This window comes from Suhomyces tanzawaensis (genome assembly GCF_001661415.1).
Source record: "Suhomyces tanzawaensis NRRL Y-17324 unplaced genomic scaffold CANTAscaffold_3, whole genome shotgun sequence".
Taxonomy (NCBI): domain Eukaryota; kingdom Fungi; phylum Ascomycota; class Pichiomycetes; order Serinales; family Debaryomycetaceae; genus Suhomyces; species Suhomyces tanzawaensis.
The window spans coordinates 300,495-317,609 of record NW_017963638.1 but is presented as its reverse complement, the minus strand read 5'-3'; the positions used below and the strand labels follow the sequence as shown (position 1 = coordinate 317,609).

At 45.1% G+C, this 17,115-nt stretch overlaps 9 protein-coding genes across 9 annotated transcripts; 6 read left to right on the top strand and 3 right to left on the bottom strand.

Moving 5' to 3' along the window:
- Positions 1-1,661: 1,661 nt before the first annotated feature.
- Positions 1,662-2,876, top strand: PGA52 (Pga52p; the record flags this gene model as incomplete). Its single annotated transcript, XM_020209802.1, has 1 exon — positions 1,662-2,876. The coding sequence occupies one exon, from the start codon at positions 1,662-1,664 to the stop codon at positions 2,874-2,876; it is 1,215 nt and encodes a 404-aa protein (XP_020064816.1).
- A 527-nt stretch (positions 2,877-3,403) lies between these two features.
- On the top strand, positions 3,404-4,546 carry CANTADRAFT_49208 (glycoside hydrolase family 76 protein; the record flags this gene model as incomplete). The annotated part of the gene is made up of 1 exon (XM_020209683.1): positions 3,404-4,546. The coding sequence occupies one exon, from the start codon at positions 3,404-3,406 to the stop codon at positions 4,544-4,546; it is 1,143 nt and encodes a 380-aa protein (XP_020064815.1).
- Positions 4,547-4,785: 239 nt separating this feature from the next.
- On the bottom strand, positions 4,786-5,252 carry CANTADRAFT_20989 (uncharacterized protein; the record flags this gene model as incomplete). The annotated part of the gene is made up of 2 exons (XM_020206643.1): positions 4,786-4,801; positions 4,825-5,252. The coding sequence occupies 2 exons, from the start codon at positions 5,250-5,252 to the stop codon at positions 4,786-4,788; spliced, it is 444 nt and encodes a 147-aa protein (XP_020064814.1).
- A 244-nt stretch (positions 5,253-5,496) lies between these two features.
- Positions 5,497-7,572, top strand: CANTADRAFT_25586 (glycoside hydrolase family 76 protein). The gene has a single exon (XM_020207470.1). It carries the CDS (start codon positions 5,676-5,678, stop codon positions 7,521-7,523), a length of 1,848 nt encoding a protein of 615 aa, XP_020064813.1. The 5' UTR covers positions 5,497-5,675; the 3' UTR covers positions 7,524-7,572.
- Positions 7,548-8,831, bottom strand: CANTADRAFT_5411 (uncharacterized protein; the record flags this gene model as incomplete). Its single annotated transcript, XM_020210287.1, has 1 exon — positions 7,548-8,831. One exon carries the CDS (start codon positions 8,829-8,831, stop codon positions 7,548-7,550), a length of 1,284 nt encoding a protein of 427 aa, XP_020064812.1.
- Positions 8,832-9,148: 317 nt separating this feature from the next.
- CANTADRAFT_50726 (21S rRNA (uridine2791-2'-O) methyltransferase) lies at positions 9,149-9,901 on the bottom strand (the record flags this gene model as incomplete). Its single annotated transcript, XM_020209864.1, has 1 exon — positions 9,149-9,901. The coding sequence occupies one exon, from the start codon at positions 9,899-9,901 to the stop codon at positions 9,149-9,151; it is 753 nt and encodes a 250-aa protein (XP_020064811.1).
- A 128-nt stretch (positions 9,902-10,029) lies between these two features.
- MPP10 (rRNA-processing protein) lies at positions 10,030-11,961 on the top strand (the record flags this gene model as incomplete). Its single annotated transcript, XM_020209602.1, has 1 exon — positions 10,030-11,961. A coding segment is annotated over one exon (1,932 nt), but the record flags the coding sequence as incomplete, so codon positions are not given.
- A 236-nt stretch (positions 11,962-12,197) lies between these two features.
- CANTADRAFT_20985 (uncharacterized protein) lies at positions 12,198-13,364 on the top strand (the record flags this gene model as incomplete). Its single annotated transcript, XM_020206642.1, has 1 exon — positions 12,198-13,364. The coding sequence occupies one exon, from the start codon at positions 12,198-12,200 to the stop codon at positions 13,362-13,364; it is 1,167 nt and encodes a 388-aa protein (XP_020064809.1).
- A 1,383-nt stretch (positions 13,365-14,747) lies between these two features.
- On the top strand, positions 14,748-16,187 carry CANTADRAFT_28040 (uncharacterized protein; the record flags this gene model as incomplete). The annotated part of the gene is made up of 2 exons (XM_020208228.2): positions 14,748-14,912; positions 15,168-16,187. Coding segments are annotated over 2 exons (1,185 nt in total), but the record flags the coding sequence as incomplete, so codon positions are not given.
- Between the last annotated feature and the right edge of the window lie 928 nt (positions 16,188-17,115).

The window sequence follows — 17,115 nt, the reverse complement described above, 5'->3', positions numbered from 1 at the left end:
TTCTTTGAAAAAATTGAATTCAACTTGACCCGAAGAAAACATAAGTCCCCTGCACTTTAAAGATGATTGCAATTATGTCATCCAACCAGAAGCTGAAACATCTTGATGACCTTCCATTGTGAATAATAACATAAACTAGGAAATATTTTCAACTGATTTTTCTGACCCTCAATTGCTTCACTATTTAAAAGCATAAAATCCAAAGTTTCAAAGACAAAGACAATTTCGAACAAAATGTCTGTGGATCGAATGCTGCCAGTCATCGCCAATGGTTAACCTAGCATTAATGCAAGTTGTTTTCAATTTCCCCCCAAATACAGAATCTTGAACTGAGAGAATTTTGTACAGATTAGGAAATGTGTCCCACGTTGGTGAGTCTTCTGAGTGAGTGTCTCAATCTTATGGTTCATATCCCCAAATGCAGGTGATTTGGAATTAGCGAAACTCATACACAGAAGCAGTTCTGGTGATTTGTGAGAGAATCTGCTTCTCCAGGTCTTTTCTGGAAAAGATGGAATAACTTTCTTCATGGCACCTAAATATTCTAACGGAGTAAGCTTCTTGGTTTGAACTTATAGCCACAAAGAAAGAAGTCCGACCTCCTCGACTTTAGCAGCCCGCAAAATCTTCTACTCATTCTCCTAGTACGAACTAATGCTTAACTACACACACAAAGAGACAATATTATTGGTTGAATCAGGCATTTAACTTTCTCTATTAATTGCGAATGTGGGTACTTTATCATCTATCGCGATGTTTAATTGGAGCCAGTAGGATTACCAAGAAGACATTAACAAAGTAAGGTTCTGTGAGAATTGTAATACTGAGCTTCGGAATTTCAGAATTTTAGATCTCCCAAATTAATATTCTTTCGGTCCACCAAGGTATTGGTGCGGAAGCAAAATTCTTGTTGACAATTTTCCAAATTTATATCAAAATCTGTAGAAATCAACCAGCACTTCAAAAATGATGTCAATGCTTGGCGATAAGGAACTTGTTTTGTATTCGGAGTCAAGTTACTTTAATTACCGGTCTATTTTGACACATGCAGACTTCCTACATGCATGCTTCAGTATGCATCGCGCTAGCAAGCATCAACTTAAAAGCTTCCTCCCTCTTCAATGCATTGGTGAACTTGCCCATTGCGGTTGAGCCTCGACCCCGTCAACTATGCAAGCGATGAGTTTGCATCCCAGCATTTGGGTTGTATGAGATGAAATAACCATACTTGAAACTGGTACAGCCTCCTTGGGTGCACACATGATCCGAATTCAGTCCGCGGCTGCGAAGACCCTCAAGGCGAAGCGATGTTGGGTGCAGGCAGGGGGCGTTACGATGCTCAAATTAAGCACGGACGCTCCTACAACGCCTTGCTAGCAATCTAGCACACAATACAGCGGGTGCTTCAGGTGTCGATACTGAGCTAGTGGGATCTGCCAGCTCCAACCAGTTGTCATGTCGCCGTGGTGTTTGTTTATCGTCCTCCGTTCGTGTAGGGGTGCTGGCTGTAGTCATTTGATCCCGCGGGGCTTAGATGTGCACACAATTTTTCGGATCAGGTTATTAATAGTAGACCGATAATTAATAGCCTTGATATAAAAAGAAGCTCTGGGACTTGATTGACGGAATTACACTACTGATAATTGAAAAATAGAAATACCATGAGAATCGATACATTAGTCTTGGCCGCAGGTATAGCCAACGGAGTGCAAGGTGCCTCCAGCCATTTCGGCAACTTCAGAAGAGCCTCGGAGCCGCAATCCAATGTGCTCCAGTTCCAAAACTTTGGATACTCTGGAAGATACCAGATGGTGGCAGAGTTGAACGACGTGGACTCCGATAGCTGCTCGTGTGCATTGAGCAACGAGCCAGTTGCGTTCAGTGGCGTGAACTCGCCTATCAACGAAGAAGTGTCTGTACATTTCAGGGGCCCCTTGGTGTTGAGCCAGTTTGCCGTGTATGTTGCCGACAATTTCGTCCATGGACAGAACTCGTCCTCCGACTGGAGCAGAATCGCATACTACGACGGATCCTCATCCGCAGCCGAAAACGTCACTTTCCTCACAACCGCTGGTGACGACTCCAAGTGTCTTGGCAAAGCCTTGACATACGCAGGTACAAAGGGGACAGACAAAGCCAGTTCCGCCACCGTGTTGCCTGAGAACGTCCTCCTCAACTCCAACGATGAATACTCGATCTTTTCCAACATAACCTGCCAGAGCCTGGGACTCAACAACGACTGTGGTGTTTATAGATCAGGCATCCCTGCCTATCACGGATTCTACGGAACCGTCAAAACGTTCTTGTTCGAGTTCACCATGCCCAACGATACCACTTCCGACACTTCCATTTCCAACTACAACATGCCAGCAATCTGGCTCTTGAATGCGCACATTCCAAGAACCGCCCAGTACTCGCTCGATGCCAACTGTTCATGCTGGAGATCTGGATGTGGTGAATTCGATATTTTTGAAGTCAAGAACACCACCCAAGCAGGGCAGCTTTTCACCACCATCCACGACTATCAGGGTACTGGTGATATCGAAACAGGAATCCAGATTGACGGGTTCATTCCCAGAAAATACAATGAAACCGTCAAGGGTGGTGTCAGCTTCGACTCCAAGGGGAACACGGTGGTGTGGGTGTCCAACTCCACCTCATTCGGCTCCACCATTAAGGCCAGTGATCTTAATGGCTGGGTTTCGGGTGCGGGAACTCCTGTGACCGAGCAACTTGCATCTGCCAGTTTGGCCCCAGCCTCCAGCTCCAACACTAGGTCGAGCTCCAAGAAGAACGACGGTACCGTAGCTAACCCTAATTCCGTGCTTAACAGAATTGCTATTGGTCTTGTAAGCGGTTTAATTTGGTTTTTTTAATTGTGTAAATAGAAATAAAGGGAATTTGGTGATATGAACAATGTCTGCGTATGAGCGTTGTTTGGCCCCAGTGGCTCTGCAAATGTCGAGATGTACTTCCAAGCCTTCTGGGAAGGTTCATGGCTCGTTATCCATTTTACTGGCGAGAATTGGCCCATTCATGCCGACACCTCTTGCTTGAATACTATTCACAATCGATTCCAGGTATTGCTGACTTTATGGTGGTTGCTGAGGAAAGTCTATTGTTGGTATACCCAGTGCATTTTGGATGTTTGGATTGTCCATTTTCTCCCGGCCCAAATTGCCTAACCTATTCAGATAAACGTAGCCTCGAAGTGGCTTGCTCCATCCCTTACAATCGGCCCGTTCTCCGTGGTACGACTGTTCCTGAACATTGCTAATAATTGACTGCGAAACAATAAAAATAGTACATCGAAGACTAATTCAGATGCGACGGTGTTCCTGATTACTGTGAACTGTAGTATATATTGAGTTCAATGGCAGCGTAGCGGAATCAACGCTAAACGATGCAATTTTGGGCATTACTTGCGACTGTTTCACTAGCATCTGCTGTTCCAACCAAAGTGGACAAGAGAGATACGCTTGGAAACTACACCACCTCTATCAAGGCGGTCCAAACTCCTATCCCAACCGTGTCTACCTCCGAGATTTTCGATGAGTTATCGCTGAACTTGTGGTCTACGTTCTGGGATACCTCTCACAACGACTGGGTCGATGTATGTGGTGCAACAAATAAGTCACACTTATGGTCAGTAGCAGTTGCAGGTAGAGCTATTGCGCTTGGGGGAGATGATTCCAAAACCCAAAAAGCAGTTGACATCTTTTCTGAGTATAAGAGTGCTTCTGTTGCCGGGTATTCTGCCACACAAGCGAAGGATACCGACATCTATACCGACGACGACGCCCAAGTTGTTTGGGCACTAGTCGATGCCTACAACGTTTTGGGAGACAAGACCATTTTGGACGAAGCCATCGCTTTGCACGAGTTCATTGAAAATCAAAAGAACCCACAAATAGGAGGTATCACCTGGAACTACCAAGGCAAATACGTTGCCCTGATTTCGGTGGTCGAGGCAGCTTTGTCCGCGTTGAAGATCTATGAAGTTAAGCAGAATAGAAAATTGATAGATTTTGCCAAGTACTGCCTTGGTTGGACTTTCGATAACTTACTTGATCCCGAGAACAAATTCATCAACGACGGTAAGAGCACGGACGGCAGTGTCAACCAGGGCAAGTTGACGTACACTGTCGGCGTTGCAATGTCCTCTTTGGCCTATCTACTGAAGTGGGACCAATCTGAAGATTGGTTAGCAAAAGCTGTAGAACTCGGAGTTCGTTCTTTGGGTGGAGGTAACCTTGACTCCCAGTTCTTTACGGATGGCTATATCAACGACACTCCAGATCATTCAGTGTACTTTTATGCCGGACTAGCTGATATCCTAGAACTAACCAGCCCTCTGGGAGGTTACCAAAATGATGCGTATGGGTTATTTAAGAACGAATTGGTCAGAGAAACAAGACACCTCTATGACCAGTACAGCTCTGTTCTCAACGGCTGTCAGAAGAAAGGAGGGTTTAATTCGCTCTTGAATTATGGCTCCTTGACCCAAATCTTCTACCAAGTGAACAGAGTTGCCCCTAGAATCTAATAGACAAATAGGCCGCATGCAGACCCGTGCCAATAATCTAACTCACGTAGTTCACCAACCGTAATATGGTGTCACATAAATCCTCATTTCCTTTGTAGGTAATAGTACGCATGTTTAAGTCCTCATCGGGAAGGTGCTTGGCTATGTTAATCGTGGCGCTGCCGTTTTGGACATCTATTAAGGCCCCCTCGTCCCGAAGTAGCAACTGTGATCCAGGCACAAGCTCATGATCCGTGGTGTTAAGTTTCGCCAATCCTGCACGGATTGTGTCGACGTACCCCTGTACTATTACGTCGCTGATATCTGGAATGAAGGTTGTTTCACCCTTCAGCGATGTTCCGTGCCTGTGGGCCAACTTCTTGGGATAAAACCGGAGATCCCTGCGTTCGCTGGCCATGTGCTCCACGTACCTGTGGTTGTTGATGATGTAGTGGGAGGTGTAAACCCCAGTGGCAGGTGCGATCCAGTACTTGGCCTTGGCTCTGCCCCCTTCCCCCCTTCCGGCTGGGGTCGGCTGTTGAACCGCTAGCTGCACCACTTCTCCTCTGGGAAACCTGGTGGAAGATCCGTCGGCTTTTGTGTCCACTAGTGCCTGTGTGAAGGGGCCAGATAGGTTGTAATGTCCTGCTCGATACAACTTGCTGGCGTGGATGGTGTTGATCCAGGAGCCTGGGCTGGTCAAGATGGGGTGTTTCAAGTAGCTCATGGTGGCTGTGCCAGGCGTGTTTCTGGCTCGGCTCTGGTACAACAGTCACACTAGCAAGTGATGAGGTATTTCTTTTATGTGGGGTTGAGGCAGTTGATTCTCGATTTTCGCTCATGCTCAAAGTGCGCCCCGCGCCATTTCGCCTCAGGAGCCCTTGCAGCGCACCTCAAAATCGTTTTATCCTGACTGAGTAATAGTGTGCACATAGTCTCGACTGTGGTATGTTACCGGGGACTAAGTTACAGGATTTTGGACAACTCGAAACATGGCTCCGATGTGGATTCCTAAATGTGGAAGTCAAGGAGGTGTAGCATGCCCGGTACCAAGCCTTGCGAGGACTGGGCAGCACATGTAGGCGGATGTGATTTCGCTGGCGAGCTAGCTTAAAAGCTAGTCACATCCTCGTAAAGTTGGCACCACTAAATGCAGTTGTTGGTGATATTTATGATAATCTTGGGGATCTCGGCCTCTCCGGTGCGAAGGCAACTCGAGGTCCGCGCCGATACTGCCAATGCCCCATCTGCATCGCTGGGCTCGAACGGTTTCTCCAGTTTATCCAACAGCATCTTCTCGGGCCTTGCCAGTGTTTTTTCGCAATTTCAAAGTAACTTTCCAAGCTTGTCATTTGCACCCAGTGGCCAGCCAGGAGCCCCATCAACCAACCAACCCAACCAGCCTGCCAACCAACCGGTGAACCAGCCTGCCAACCAACCGGCAAATACCCATGCTACTGCTGCTTTCACCTTCGTGACGGTCTACCAAACCGTTGCTCAGCCAAGCACCCAATCAGGCAATCAGCCAGGAAATCAGCCAGGAAATCAGCCAGGAAATCAGCCAGGAAATCAGCCAGGAAATCAGCCCAACTTTGGAGCCACTCAAACTGCTCAAACAAGTACCCAGACAACTCAGCAAGGTTTCCAACCTAGTAGTCAGCCATCCAGTCAGCCAGGAAACCAACCAGGAAACCAACCAGGAAACCAACCAGGAAACCAACCAGGAAACCAACCAGGAAGCCAACCAGGAAGCCAACCAGGAAACCAAGCTTCGACATTCGCTCAACCATCTGTCCAAGCTTCTCAATACAGCCAGCAAAGCCAATCGATACCCAGTGCAGCTGCACCTCAAGGCTCTTCAAGTTCTTCTTCACCAATTGCTTCAGGCCTGCCTGGTCAACTAAAGTACGTGTCCCAGGGAGATTCGGGACAAACCTACGATAAGTTGTGGACTAGATTCTGGGATCTGTCTTCCTCCAAATGGAATAGCCGTGACTCTAGATGTACTGGTCCATATAAGGAACCTGTTGTTTGGGAACAGGCAGTGGTAGGTAGATCGGTGACGAACTCCAAAAATCTGCAACAAATTCAACAAACCATTTCAAACCTCTTGAATTATCAGAATTCCAACGTGAAAGCTTTCTCAGCAAGTACTGCAAAAGACGAAGACATTTATACCGACGACAATGCTCAGGTAGCTTGGGTTTTCCTTGAAGCGTACCAACAAACAAACAACCAACAATACTTGCAAGTAGCACAGGATATCGTGAGCTTCTTGCAAAGTCAATGGGCATCTGGAAACGGGGGTGTTTACTGGCAGTACAAAAAAAGCTATGTTGCTTCGATTTCGACTGTCGAATCAGCTTTAGCTGCTTTGATGCTTTATGACGTGAACCATGACTCAAACTTGCTCACTTTTGCTCAGAACTGTATGGACTACATGTTCAAGTACCTCCAAGACCCCTCGGATCATCTATTCTATGATGGAGTTGACACTTCGAGTAACAGTGTCAACAAAGGTAAGCTCACTTACACCGTTGGTGTTGCTTTGAGCGTGTTGGTTAGATTGGCCAAAGCATCCGGCAACTCATATTGGACCGATCAAGCAAATACGTTGGCAGCAGCTGCTATGAATCCTAAAGGTGCATTTTTCACTAATGGCTACTGGAACAACCAGTTGGAGTATGTGTATCTCTTGTTTTCAGGATTTACCGATCTTATCAATTCTGGCTCCGCTAGCCAGGACTACAAGGATGCCCTCGGTAAACAAGCAGCATATATCTTTACCTACTTACAAGATCCCAGCGACTTAAACCTTTATTTTGGAGAAATTGCTGAAACATCTCAACAAGCATATGGTAATTTCAAAAGTGCATTTCCAAGTTCATCAACAACCTACCAAGGTGGTGGCCAAACCTGCAGCGGGACTGTTGAAAAATCGTTGATGATCAATGCAGCTGCACAGCAAATATTACAGACCATAAATATCGTTGGTTGATGTGGACTTCGTATTTATAGAGATCTAAAATTGAATGATTCTATGTTTTTTCTTCGCTTCTTCAAGTGTAAAATTACTTTCTGCCTGGTGCCATCTTTCGTGTAGTCTTCCATACATGAGCACCAAGTTAGGCTCGTCTCCTGGAGAGTCATTAACTTCCTTCTTACCAAACAACCTACCCTTCTCGTCGGCCCACTTTTCAAATGTGATCTTATCCCACTCAGCCGGTTTGTTAATTCCCAAACTTGCTAACTTAGGAGATTGGAGTGGCTCTGGATCAAGAATGGCAGGTAATTTCGGCTCGGTAAAGTAAATCAACACTAATCTGGTGAATTGCTTTTGATCTTCTGGAGGTGCTACAACTCTGTGAATAGATGACTTGAAGTAACCACCTGTGATAAATTCCAAAGCGTCACCGACATTCACAATCAACCCTCCAGGAGTGTGCCCGACATAAGTCCAGTCACCAGTATAGTAGTCTCTAATTTGGAGAGAAAGGATTGGCTGAGAGGTTATGAAAGTAAAAGCAGTGCTATCCGAATGACCCCTTAACCAGTTCTTATCTACCTTGGCTTCGTCTTCTTCTTTCATTCCACGATAAACCATGAACCTTCCGAAACCACCCCCTGAATTGTAGACATCACCATCAACAATTTTGAAGTAGTTTTCCCAAAGAAACCCCTCTGGCAACTGTAAAACTATGTCACAGAGAACCGTCAATTTGCGAAGAACTTCATTATGAAGATGTCTGAAATAACTTGCAACTTCAGGCAAGTGTGCTTTCACAATCTCAGGATATGGCTTTGGCGGGTTGTAGAAATTGTCGTTTGTCATATCTCTAAAGTTGTAGAGCTCAATTGAGTCTGTCACGCCATTCTTCATTGACCAATATCCTTTGGGCTTGAATCCAGCCCCACGTTCCCCTCCCAAGGAAACCGATCTATCCTCCGAGTCTGATGTCAAAGCACCGGCCAAATGTTGACGTTTAACATCTTCAGGAAGCTCTAAAGTGGATTGCGCAATGGATCTAATATGGTCGAACGATTCATCGCTGATTCCATGATTGATCAAAGAAAAGAAACCGTAGGTGGAGATCGATTTTTCCAAAGTATCTGCTAACTTCTTCCTGTCCGCAGCATATTCCGGACCCTCTTTGAACAACGAGAGATCGATGCTTTCGAGCTTCAAAGTTTTAATGTTGCTTTGGGAAGGCTCTGCTTGCTTGAAAGGGCGGAAGTTGTGCCTCTTGTCAACTTCTGCTACGTTAAGACCTTCATACACGGGATTGGGTGGACCGCTCAAAGACATCCTGAGTGCTTTTGAACAACTTCACAGAATAGAGGCGGAGGCGGATTATATATTGCGTGGCTGCTTCGCAAACTACTGGATTAGATCACCGTGCCTGATGGTGATTCATTATCCGGGGTTGCAGCCACAATTGGCAGCCACAATTAAGCAACCCTGAAGGGGCCTGGAGACGTTCCATCACGTGACGCCTTATCATAGATTGTCGGAACTTACCCAGAACAGGAAGGTGTCAAGTATCTCCGGGACAGGGATCATCACATGGTGCCTGATGATTTGGGCAGTTCCGGGATGCCACCATGTGGTCTCGCACAAGGGTTCTATTCTCCAAATAGCTCCTGTACAGTTAGCTGATTCTTTCTCACTCCAATAATATACATCTCTCGCAGCTCATCTCTACAGGCATCGGGTTTCATGCGGTACACCTTTTTGAACATCTTTTGCATCTTCTTGAGAAGGACTTGGTCCTCCTTACCTGTGTAGAATTTCATGACCAAAGACCCCCCTTCCTTCAACAAATGGCACGAAAGGATCATGGCCCCATCGCACAAGTCCATGCTGGCAAAATGGTCGTTGTCCTTGATTCCTGAGGTATTGGCCATCATGTCACTGAGCACCAAGTCCACAGGCTGGGCCTCTTCTTCGCTGAAAAATTGCTGTATATCCTGGTGTGTCTTTCTGGAGAGGATATCTCCTTGGATGAAGTGACTTCCTTGAGGGGCACTGCAGCTTATCAAATCTACTCCCAAGATCCGACTTTTATGTCCTAGTTTTTTCATTCTCTCGATGGCTACTTGAGTCCACGCCCCAGGCGCAAATCCCAAGTCCACAATGTTGGTGGTCCGTTTACTGAACAACTTGTACTTCTTATCTATTTCAATCAACTTGTATGCCGCACGCGATCTATAGTATTCCGTCTTTGCTTGTTTGGTATGAGCATCGTTGGATTGTCTCTCGAGCCACCGTCCAGACGAGTTTGATTTCTGTCTCAAGCCACCCCACAAAATAAGGGGATGAGATCCAGCTCCAGATGCCCTGTATCTGGCTAACCTGGACGTTGCTCCGAGGATCATTCTTGTCAGCGTGATACTCTTCCAGCTGAACTTCGATAGAGATTTGCCAGAATGCGACCATGCCTGCATACAGCCCATGAATTTTTTTAATCATCTCTTCCCATCTTAAGAAGACGGAACGATAGACACTAAGAACTAAAATGGCACAGGATCTATTAGAGGTGTTACTGGGCAAGCCCCAAGACATTTTCACATTCTTCAGGTCTGAGGAATCGGATGATTCGAACGAAGTCGCCAATAAAAGCTACTTCAACGAGTTAGCGAAGCAGTTCTTGGATCCCATCACCAAACAGTATTCCGTGTTAGATGAAATTTACGTGGACGGTTTGGACTCCACCCAGGTCTTTGGACAGACCAAGATGGTCTTGGACGGAGTTGATGAAGCATTATTGACAGCCAAGATCCCAGAGTTGAAGGAGAAATTTCAAGACTACCAGAGCGATGAGATAGACAGTGAAGACGAAAATGACGAAGGAAACGATATCGACGAGTCTGACCAAGATGAGCAAGAAGAAGAAGAAGCAGAAGAAGAAGTTGATCAAGAAGAACCCCAGCTCAGCGATGACGATGTTAAAACCTTGAATGAAGATTTCGAGGGATTCGACGAAGAAAACGAAGAGCAAGATTCCGGGTCAGAGGCAGAAACTCAAGTCCCTTCAGACGATGAAATAATCCAAACAGAACAAAAGAAAGATGCATTTGGCTTAAATGATGGATTTTTTGACATCGACCAGTTCAACAAGCAAATCTTAGCATTAGAGAAGGAGAATGATGATGAAGATGAAGAAGAAATCGACTACTTTGCCGGCTCTGGTGACGATGATGATGATGATGATGAGGAAGAAGATGAAGAGGACATGGCATATTATGATGACTTTTACGACAAGCCAGGTGTGATCAGAAAATCCAAGAGTCAAGTTGCGAATGAAGAGGAACTGGACAACGAGGAAGAAGAGGATGAAGCGGAGGATGAGGAATACGGCAGATTTAATGAAGAAGAATATGATACTGCTGTTGGTTCTGCAATGAACGATCTCTTTGCTGACGAAGATCAACCAGCACAAGCAAAGAGCACAGCACCACTTTCTTCCTACGAGAAGCAACAACAGGAAATCCAAGCGGAAATAGCTAAATTGGAAGCTGAGCTCGTGGCTGATAAAAAATGGACTATGAAGGGTGAAGTCCAGGCCAAGCATAGACCTCAAGATTCGCTTTTGGATGACCCGGAAACTGCTACTCTTGATTTTGATAGAACTTCGAAACCCGTGCCTATCATCACCGAAGAAGTCACCGAATCATTGGAAGAGTTGATTAGAAGGAGAATCAAGAGCGACGAGTTCAACGACTTGCCTAGGCGTATTATCACAGATATTTCCAAATTCCACAACAAACAGAAGTTCGAGTTATCGGAACAGAAATCCAACAAGTCATTAGCCGAATTGTACGAAGACGACTACAATAAGGTGGATGCCCAAAAAGAGGTAAGCGAAGAAGTACAAAAGCAGCACGATGAGATCAGTGACTTGTTCACCAAGTTAAACCATAGATTGGACTCGTTGTGTTCAGCCCACTATATCCCCAAGCCTCACCAGTTCAAAACCATCGAGATCAAAGTCAACGACAACGCTGCTGCTATCACCATGGAAGATGCTCAACCCTTGCATGTTTCAAGTGAGTCGGCATTGGCACCTCAAGAGATTTACAAGATCGGGGACGATAAACCAGCCGCTGATGGTAACAAGGGCAGATCTTCTGTGCAGTTGAAGTCAGGATTGTCCTTTTCTAAAGACGAGTTGTCCAGGGAAGACAAACAGAGGTTGAGACGTGCTAGCAAGAGAAAGAGGTCCAAGGAATTCAACCAAAGAAAGGAATTACAGGAACAAAGGGCCAAACAGGAGTCCAAACCTTCGTCCAAACGTCAAAAGGTTGGTGACGTGGTGGATACTTTATCTAAGGCCAAGAATGTTACTGTGATTGGCAAGAAGGGAGAAATGACCGATGTGAAGGGTAACCTCAAGAAGACCCAAGGCCCTCAAACTTCAAACAACTTCAAGTTGTAGCTTGTATATTAGAGACTGCATAAATAATACTTCTATTGGGGTGAATTCCTCCTACCGTAAATCGTTGGTCCTTAATTGTAAATCATCCGGAAGTGCCAATCTTACCCGAAAACGCGCCGACATAATGTGCCGGATAGTGGGTGGTCGCCTGCATAAAGCGCAAATTATATGTAGTTTTAGAGTTTTGAAGTATATATACCAGGGACTGTCAAACTTTTGACGGCATTTTGGGCAAAATGGTGACTCCTACGTTCTTGTTGAAGATCGTCACCCTTCCGTATACTTTGGCAAAAACTGTGATCCAGTACTACACCACTGGTACCATCTACTCCAGAACCAATGCTGAGTTCACCAACTCTTTGTGGAAGAACATCCACTTGGCATCATTGTACCACTTGTCAGGAAACTTGCAGAAGCAAGATGTGGTGCTCGTTCTCCACCATCCATTGCAAGAATTTTTCGACACTTACAGAAACAACCCCATGGCCATAGGCTTGAAGAACTTTGGAAAGAAGCTCGACGACCATGCTTACTGGTTAGTCCAGAACGAGGTTGAAGGCCCCGAGAAGGAGGATGTGTTGATTTATGCCCACGGTGGTGGTTACTTGCTCAACATGTTTGAAACTCAAATGGTGGCCTTTTTGGCATTATACCATGCCTTGCCTGAAGAACGCCGTAATCGTACCTCCATCTTGTTCCTTGACTATTCCACTACTGCCAACAATTTCACTTATCCTACTCAGCTCAGAGAGGCCATTTACTCTTACAACGGCTTGGTTGAACAAGGTTACAAGAACATCCATCTTATTGGTGACTCTGCTGGTGTGCACTTGATTTGTTCTATTGCTAGATACATTGCTTACCCTGAAGAAGCCAAGGAACAGTTCAAGCACTTCCCCAAGTTCGACTTCAGCTTCCATGGAGAGTTGGTTCAACCTAAGTCTTTGATTCTTATGTCTCCTTGGGTTCAACCAACTACTGCTCCAAACTTACCACCGGTTCTGGGTGCAAACCCATACGGAGATTTGGGGGCCACTGACACTTCAATGGGTGACTACTACGTTGGTGACAACGATAGAAAGTTGATTGACAAGTGGATCACCTTCAACAGCCTCAGCTACGACGAACACTGGGCCCAAGTGGAGGCCATTGACAAGGGCAACACTTTGGTCATCTACGGTGAAAGAGAAATCTTGAGAGAAGGAATTGAGAAGTTTTATGATAACATCAACAAAAAGGGCAATATTATCAAGCACATGGAGAAGGGTGGTATCCATGCCTCATTAGTGTATGTCGAAGCATTGAACTATATGGGCAAGGCTGGTGCCAGAAAGGCCTTGGATGGAGACTTTGACGGTAGATACAACATCAATCTTATCGTGGATTTCCTTGAGAGATTTTAGATTATTACATCCCAAAACCGTGGATTTCCGTACTAAGCTCCAGGCTACTAATTTATTGGACCGATATCGTCCTCCTACCGGTTAGACAGTTCAATCATTTGATGATAGAAGTGATTAGATTAGTGATTTGATAAAGTTACATCATTGCACATGGTACCGTAAATTGTAAACTCTAAACGTGCTCCTATTGTGTGGCGACTTGTACTTCGGCTTTTGAGTTGTCGAGTGTTTCTATTCTTATCCTCACCCAACTTTTTGTAGGATAACCCTTCGAAAAATGAAAAATGTGACCAACAGTAGCAAATCAAACTTTAATGCGGTCCACCCAGTGCTTGTAGTTGGGCCCGTCCAATATTACAGCCCCTTCCACTGAGTAATGAGAGCATAATCCAGGTTGGACGGGTGTTTTGCCGTTAATTGTTCCTAATCCGGCATCCAAATTAGGTGCAGAAATGTAGGCTGTGACATGCGAACATAAATCCCTCCGGGCCAGGTTGCATGGGGAATACGAATGCAATTGGCCCCCGCACAAATGTCAAAGTCACTCCAAACCAGGAGTGCATACCACCGGCGATCAACAAGAGGTCATGAGGAATAATTGACACAAAGGTGTGGTGTATTACGGTACCTCGCTAGGTCACCCGTAGAAATGAGGAAACGTACCAGTTTAGGGTTCTAGGGGAAGGGCCTAGGGGTTTGCCCGAGGTAGGAATAATTGGAACAGCCATAAAATACAAATAAGCCTGGGTGCGTTGAGTACGCGAAGGGTTCCGAAAATCGGCTCGAAGCTGTTATACTTTAGCTTTAGATTAATCTACTATTCTAAGCAGCATGGGGGAGTGTTAAAACCGTTTGCACCTGCGGATCCATGACTTCGTGAGGGGATCGTACACATCACAAGGCCTCCAGTGGGCATGAGATAATGACATTGGGGTTCAGGTAGGGTTGATTAAATTAACCCGAAAAAAATATGGCCAAACAGGATTGCGAAAGCCTGCATTAACGGGACAGGGAAAACCCAATTTCCAAGTAGCCCTGGATCGACAGCTTTCCACACTATCCGTAAGGGGGATACAGCCACTTTGTTTGCAGCAAGGCTTTGGATCTACACAGTTATGTGTTCATAATAGCCACTGGATATTGCTTTTTTGGGTATCCTCACTGAATTAAAAATAAACATGGGCTATACTTGGTGATCCACTAGCATTGCTGAGCAAGATATGGCTTATGGATGGTGGCTCTTATAAATAACCTAGGTTCTTGCCCATATTCAGTAATTTTTGATCAGAGCTATATCCAAGTACTTGCTAGTCACTCAAATACTGTCAAATACTTGCCACTCGCTAATATAGTCACGTCAATATGAGATTAGCAACCTGTTACTCGATCTTGGCAGCCTTGTCGTCGGTCCAAGCCGCCTATGTTCCTTCGGAACCATACACTACCTTAACCCCCAGTGCAAAGATTCCTGCCTCCGCAAGTGCATTGACTGACTTCGACGGTTCGTTTGCATTGTCCATCAAGACTCTTCTGACCAACTCCGCTGCTGTCTCTGCTGAAGCAAAGAATGCTGCCAGCAATGACAAGGGTGGAAAGAAGGACAGCAAAGCCGTTGTTGGTGGCGTGAAGGCTGCTGCTGCAAATCAAATTTCTGACGGCCAGGTCCAACAGAAGACCGATGCTGCGAAATCAACCCAGTCGGTTGTGAATCAAATCACTGATGGACAAGTTCAACAACAGACCACTGCCAAGCTGACTGCTTCGGTTGTGAACCAAATCACTGATGGACAGGTCCAACAACAGACCACTGCTAAGCTGACTGCTTCGGTCGTTAACCAAATTGGCGACGGTCAAGTTCAGCAACAAACTTCTGCTAAGCAAACCGCTTCGGTTGTGAACCAAATTGGTGATGGACAAGTCCAACAACAAACTGCTGCTAAGCAAACTGCTTCAGTAGTTAACCAAATTGGCGATGGTCAGATCCAACAACAAACTGCTGCCAAGCAAACTGCTTCAGTCGTTAACCAAATCGGCGATGGTCAAATTCAGCAACAAACTGCTGCTAAGCAAACCGCTTCAGTTGTTAACCAAATCGGCGATGGCCAGGTCCAACAGCAAACTACTGCTAAGCTGACTGCCTCTGTGGTTAACCAAATCACCGACGGTCAAGTTCAACAGCAGACTGCTGCTAAGCCAACAACCCCAACTACTCTTTCCGTTGTGAATCAAATCACCGACGGTCAAGTTCAACAACAGACAACTTCTAAGACAACTGCTTCCGTTGCCAACCAAATTACTGATGGCCAAGTTCAACAGCAAACTACTTCCAAGCAAACTGCTTCTGCTATAAGTCAAATTAGCGACGGTCAAGTTCAAAATGGACAATCCCAGGCAACTGCTGCTGCCCAGACCGCAGCCGGTGGTGACTCTGATTCCACTGTTTTGGAAACCTGTGTCGATGCTGATGCCTTGACTGTTACTTTGAAGAACGGTGTCCTCCACGATTCTAAGGGTAGAGTTGGTGCTATTGTCGCCAACAGACAATTCCAATTTGATGGCCCACCACCACAAGCCGGTTCTATCTATGCTGCTGGTTGGTCTTTGGTTCCATCTTCGTACAAGGAAGACTCTACTACAAAGCAACAAGCTGATGATGCCTCTAAACCAAAGAGAGCAGATTCTGAAGGCTTGAAATTGGCCTTGGGTAAACAAACCACTTTCTACAAGTGCTTGTCTGGAGACTTTTACAACTTGTACGATGAGAGCATCGGTTCTCAATGTTCCGAAATTGAAATTGAAATTTTGAAGGCCGTTCAGTGTTGAATTATTGAATCAGATCATTCATGATTCAATGCTTTTTTTTCAATTCACTCATTCGTAACGTTTTTTCGGTTCTCAATTTGGGTACTCAAACTTTGCATCTTATATAGACTTCATTTGCGCCCACGCACACACATACATGGGTTTTTACTCCCATGAACTTTCGATTAAATCGAAAATGGTCATTCCTTAAAAGTTAGCTAATATAAAGATGTTTTCTCGATACCAAAAGTATAACAAGTTTACGAAACTAATTAATGTAATATCTATGAATATCCGTAGTACTCTACACTATGTATCCATGTCGATAGTAATCGAAAATGCCTCTATGAAGATTAGCACAACATTTCTTTAAGAATGGAGGCTAAAAGTAGTTCAACTTCAATAACACTCTTCACTCTCATTATGTCAAGCATTGAGAGGGGAACATCGCTAAAGAATTTAGGTGATGTTATCATTGTTATTTACAAACTTTGAACTAGGAGAATAAAGGGGCTACTGTAACTTTGGAAAGGTATTAAAGTCGTTTTTATCCTCTTCTTAATTTCACTAGCCTTGTTGTTTCTTATGGCTCTTTTCGGTGAACTACTAACATACCCTTGTCCATCTATTTTTATTTTGAGGTTGTGATTCTCACAGAGCTGTCGTGAACTTCTGGTACTCCTGTTGACAAACTTCTTCTAGCTGGGTATTTGCTTACGTAAGCTGATATTGAGATTACTAATAGCCATGTGTATTCTCAAAACACTGTAACGGAGTGAGAACGAGATACGAAGATTACGTATAAGGTTACGTAATAGCAATTAGGTAAGCGGATAAAAAGTGTGTTAATGTGTTATGTGGTATGATACGAGTATCAAGGAAGNATCAGACGAGTATCAAATATGATTAGTAGTTTATTAGCCTTGCGGGGAAAGATAAGCAAGCGGGG

What these genes read in the sequence shown, in the direction of transcription:
- CANTADRAFT_25586 (XM_020207470.1), top strand. Translation starts at nt 5,676, where the DNA reads ATGCAGTTGTTGGTGATATTTATGATAATCTTGGGGATCTCGGCCTCT.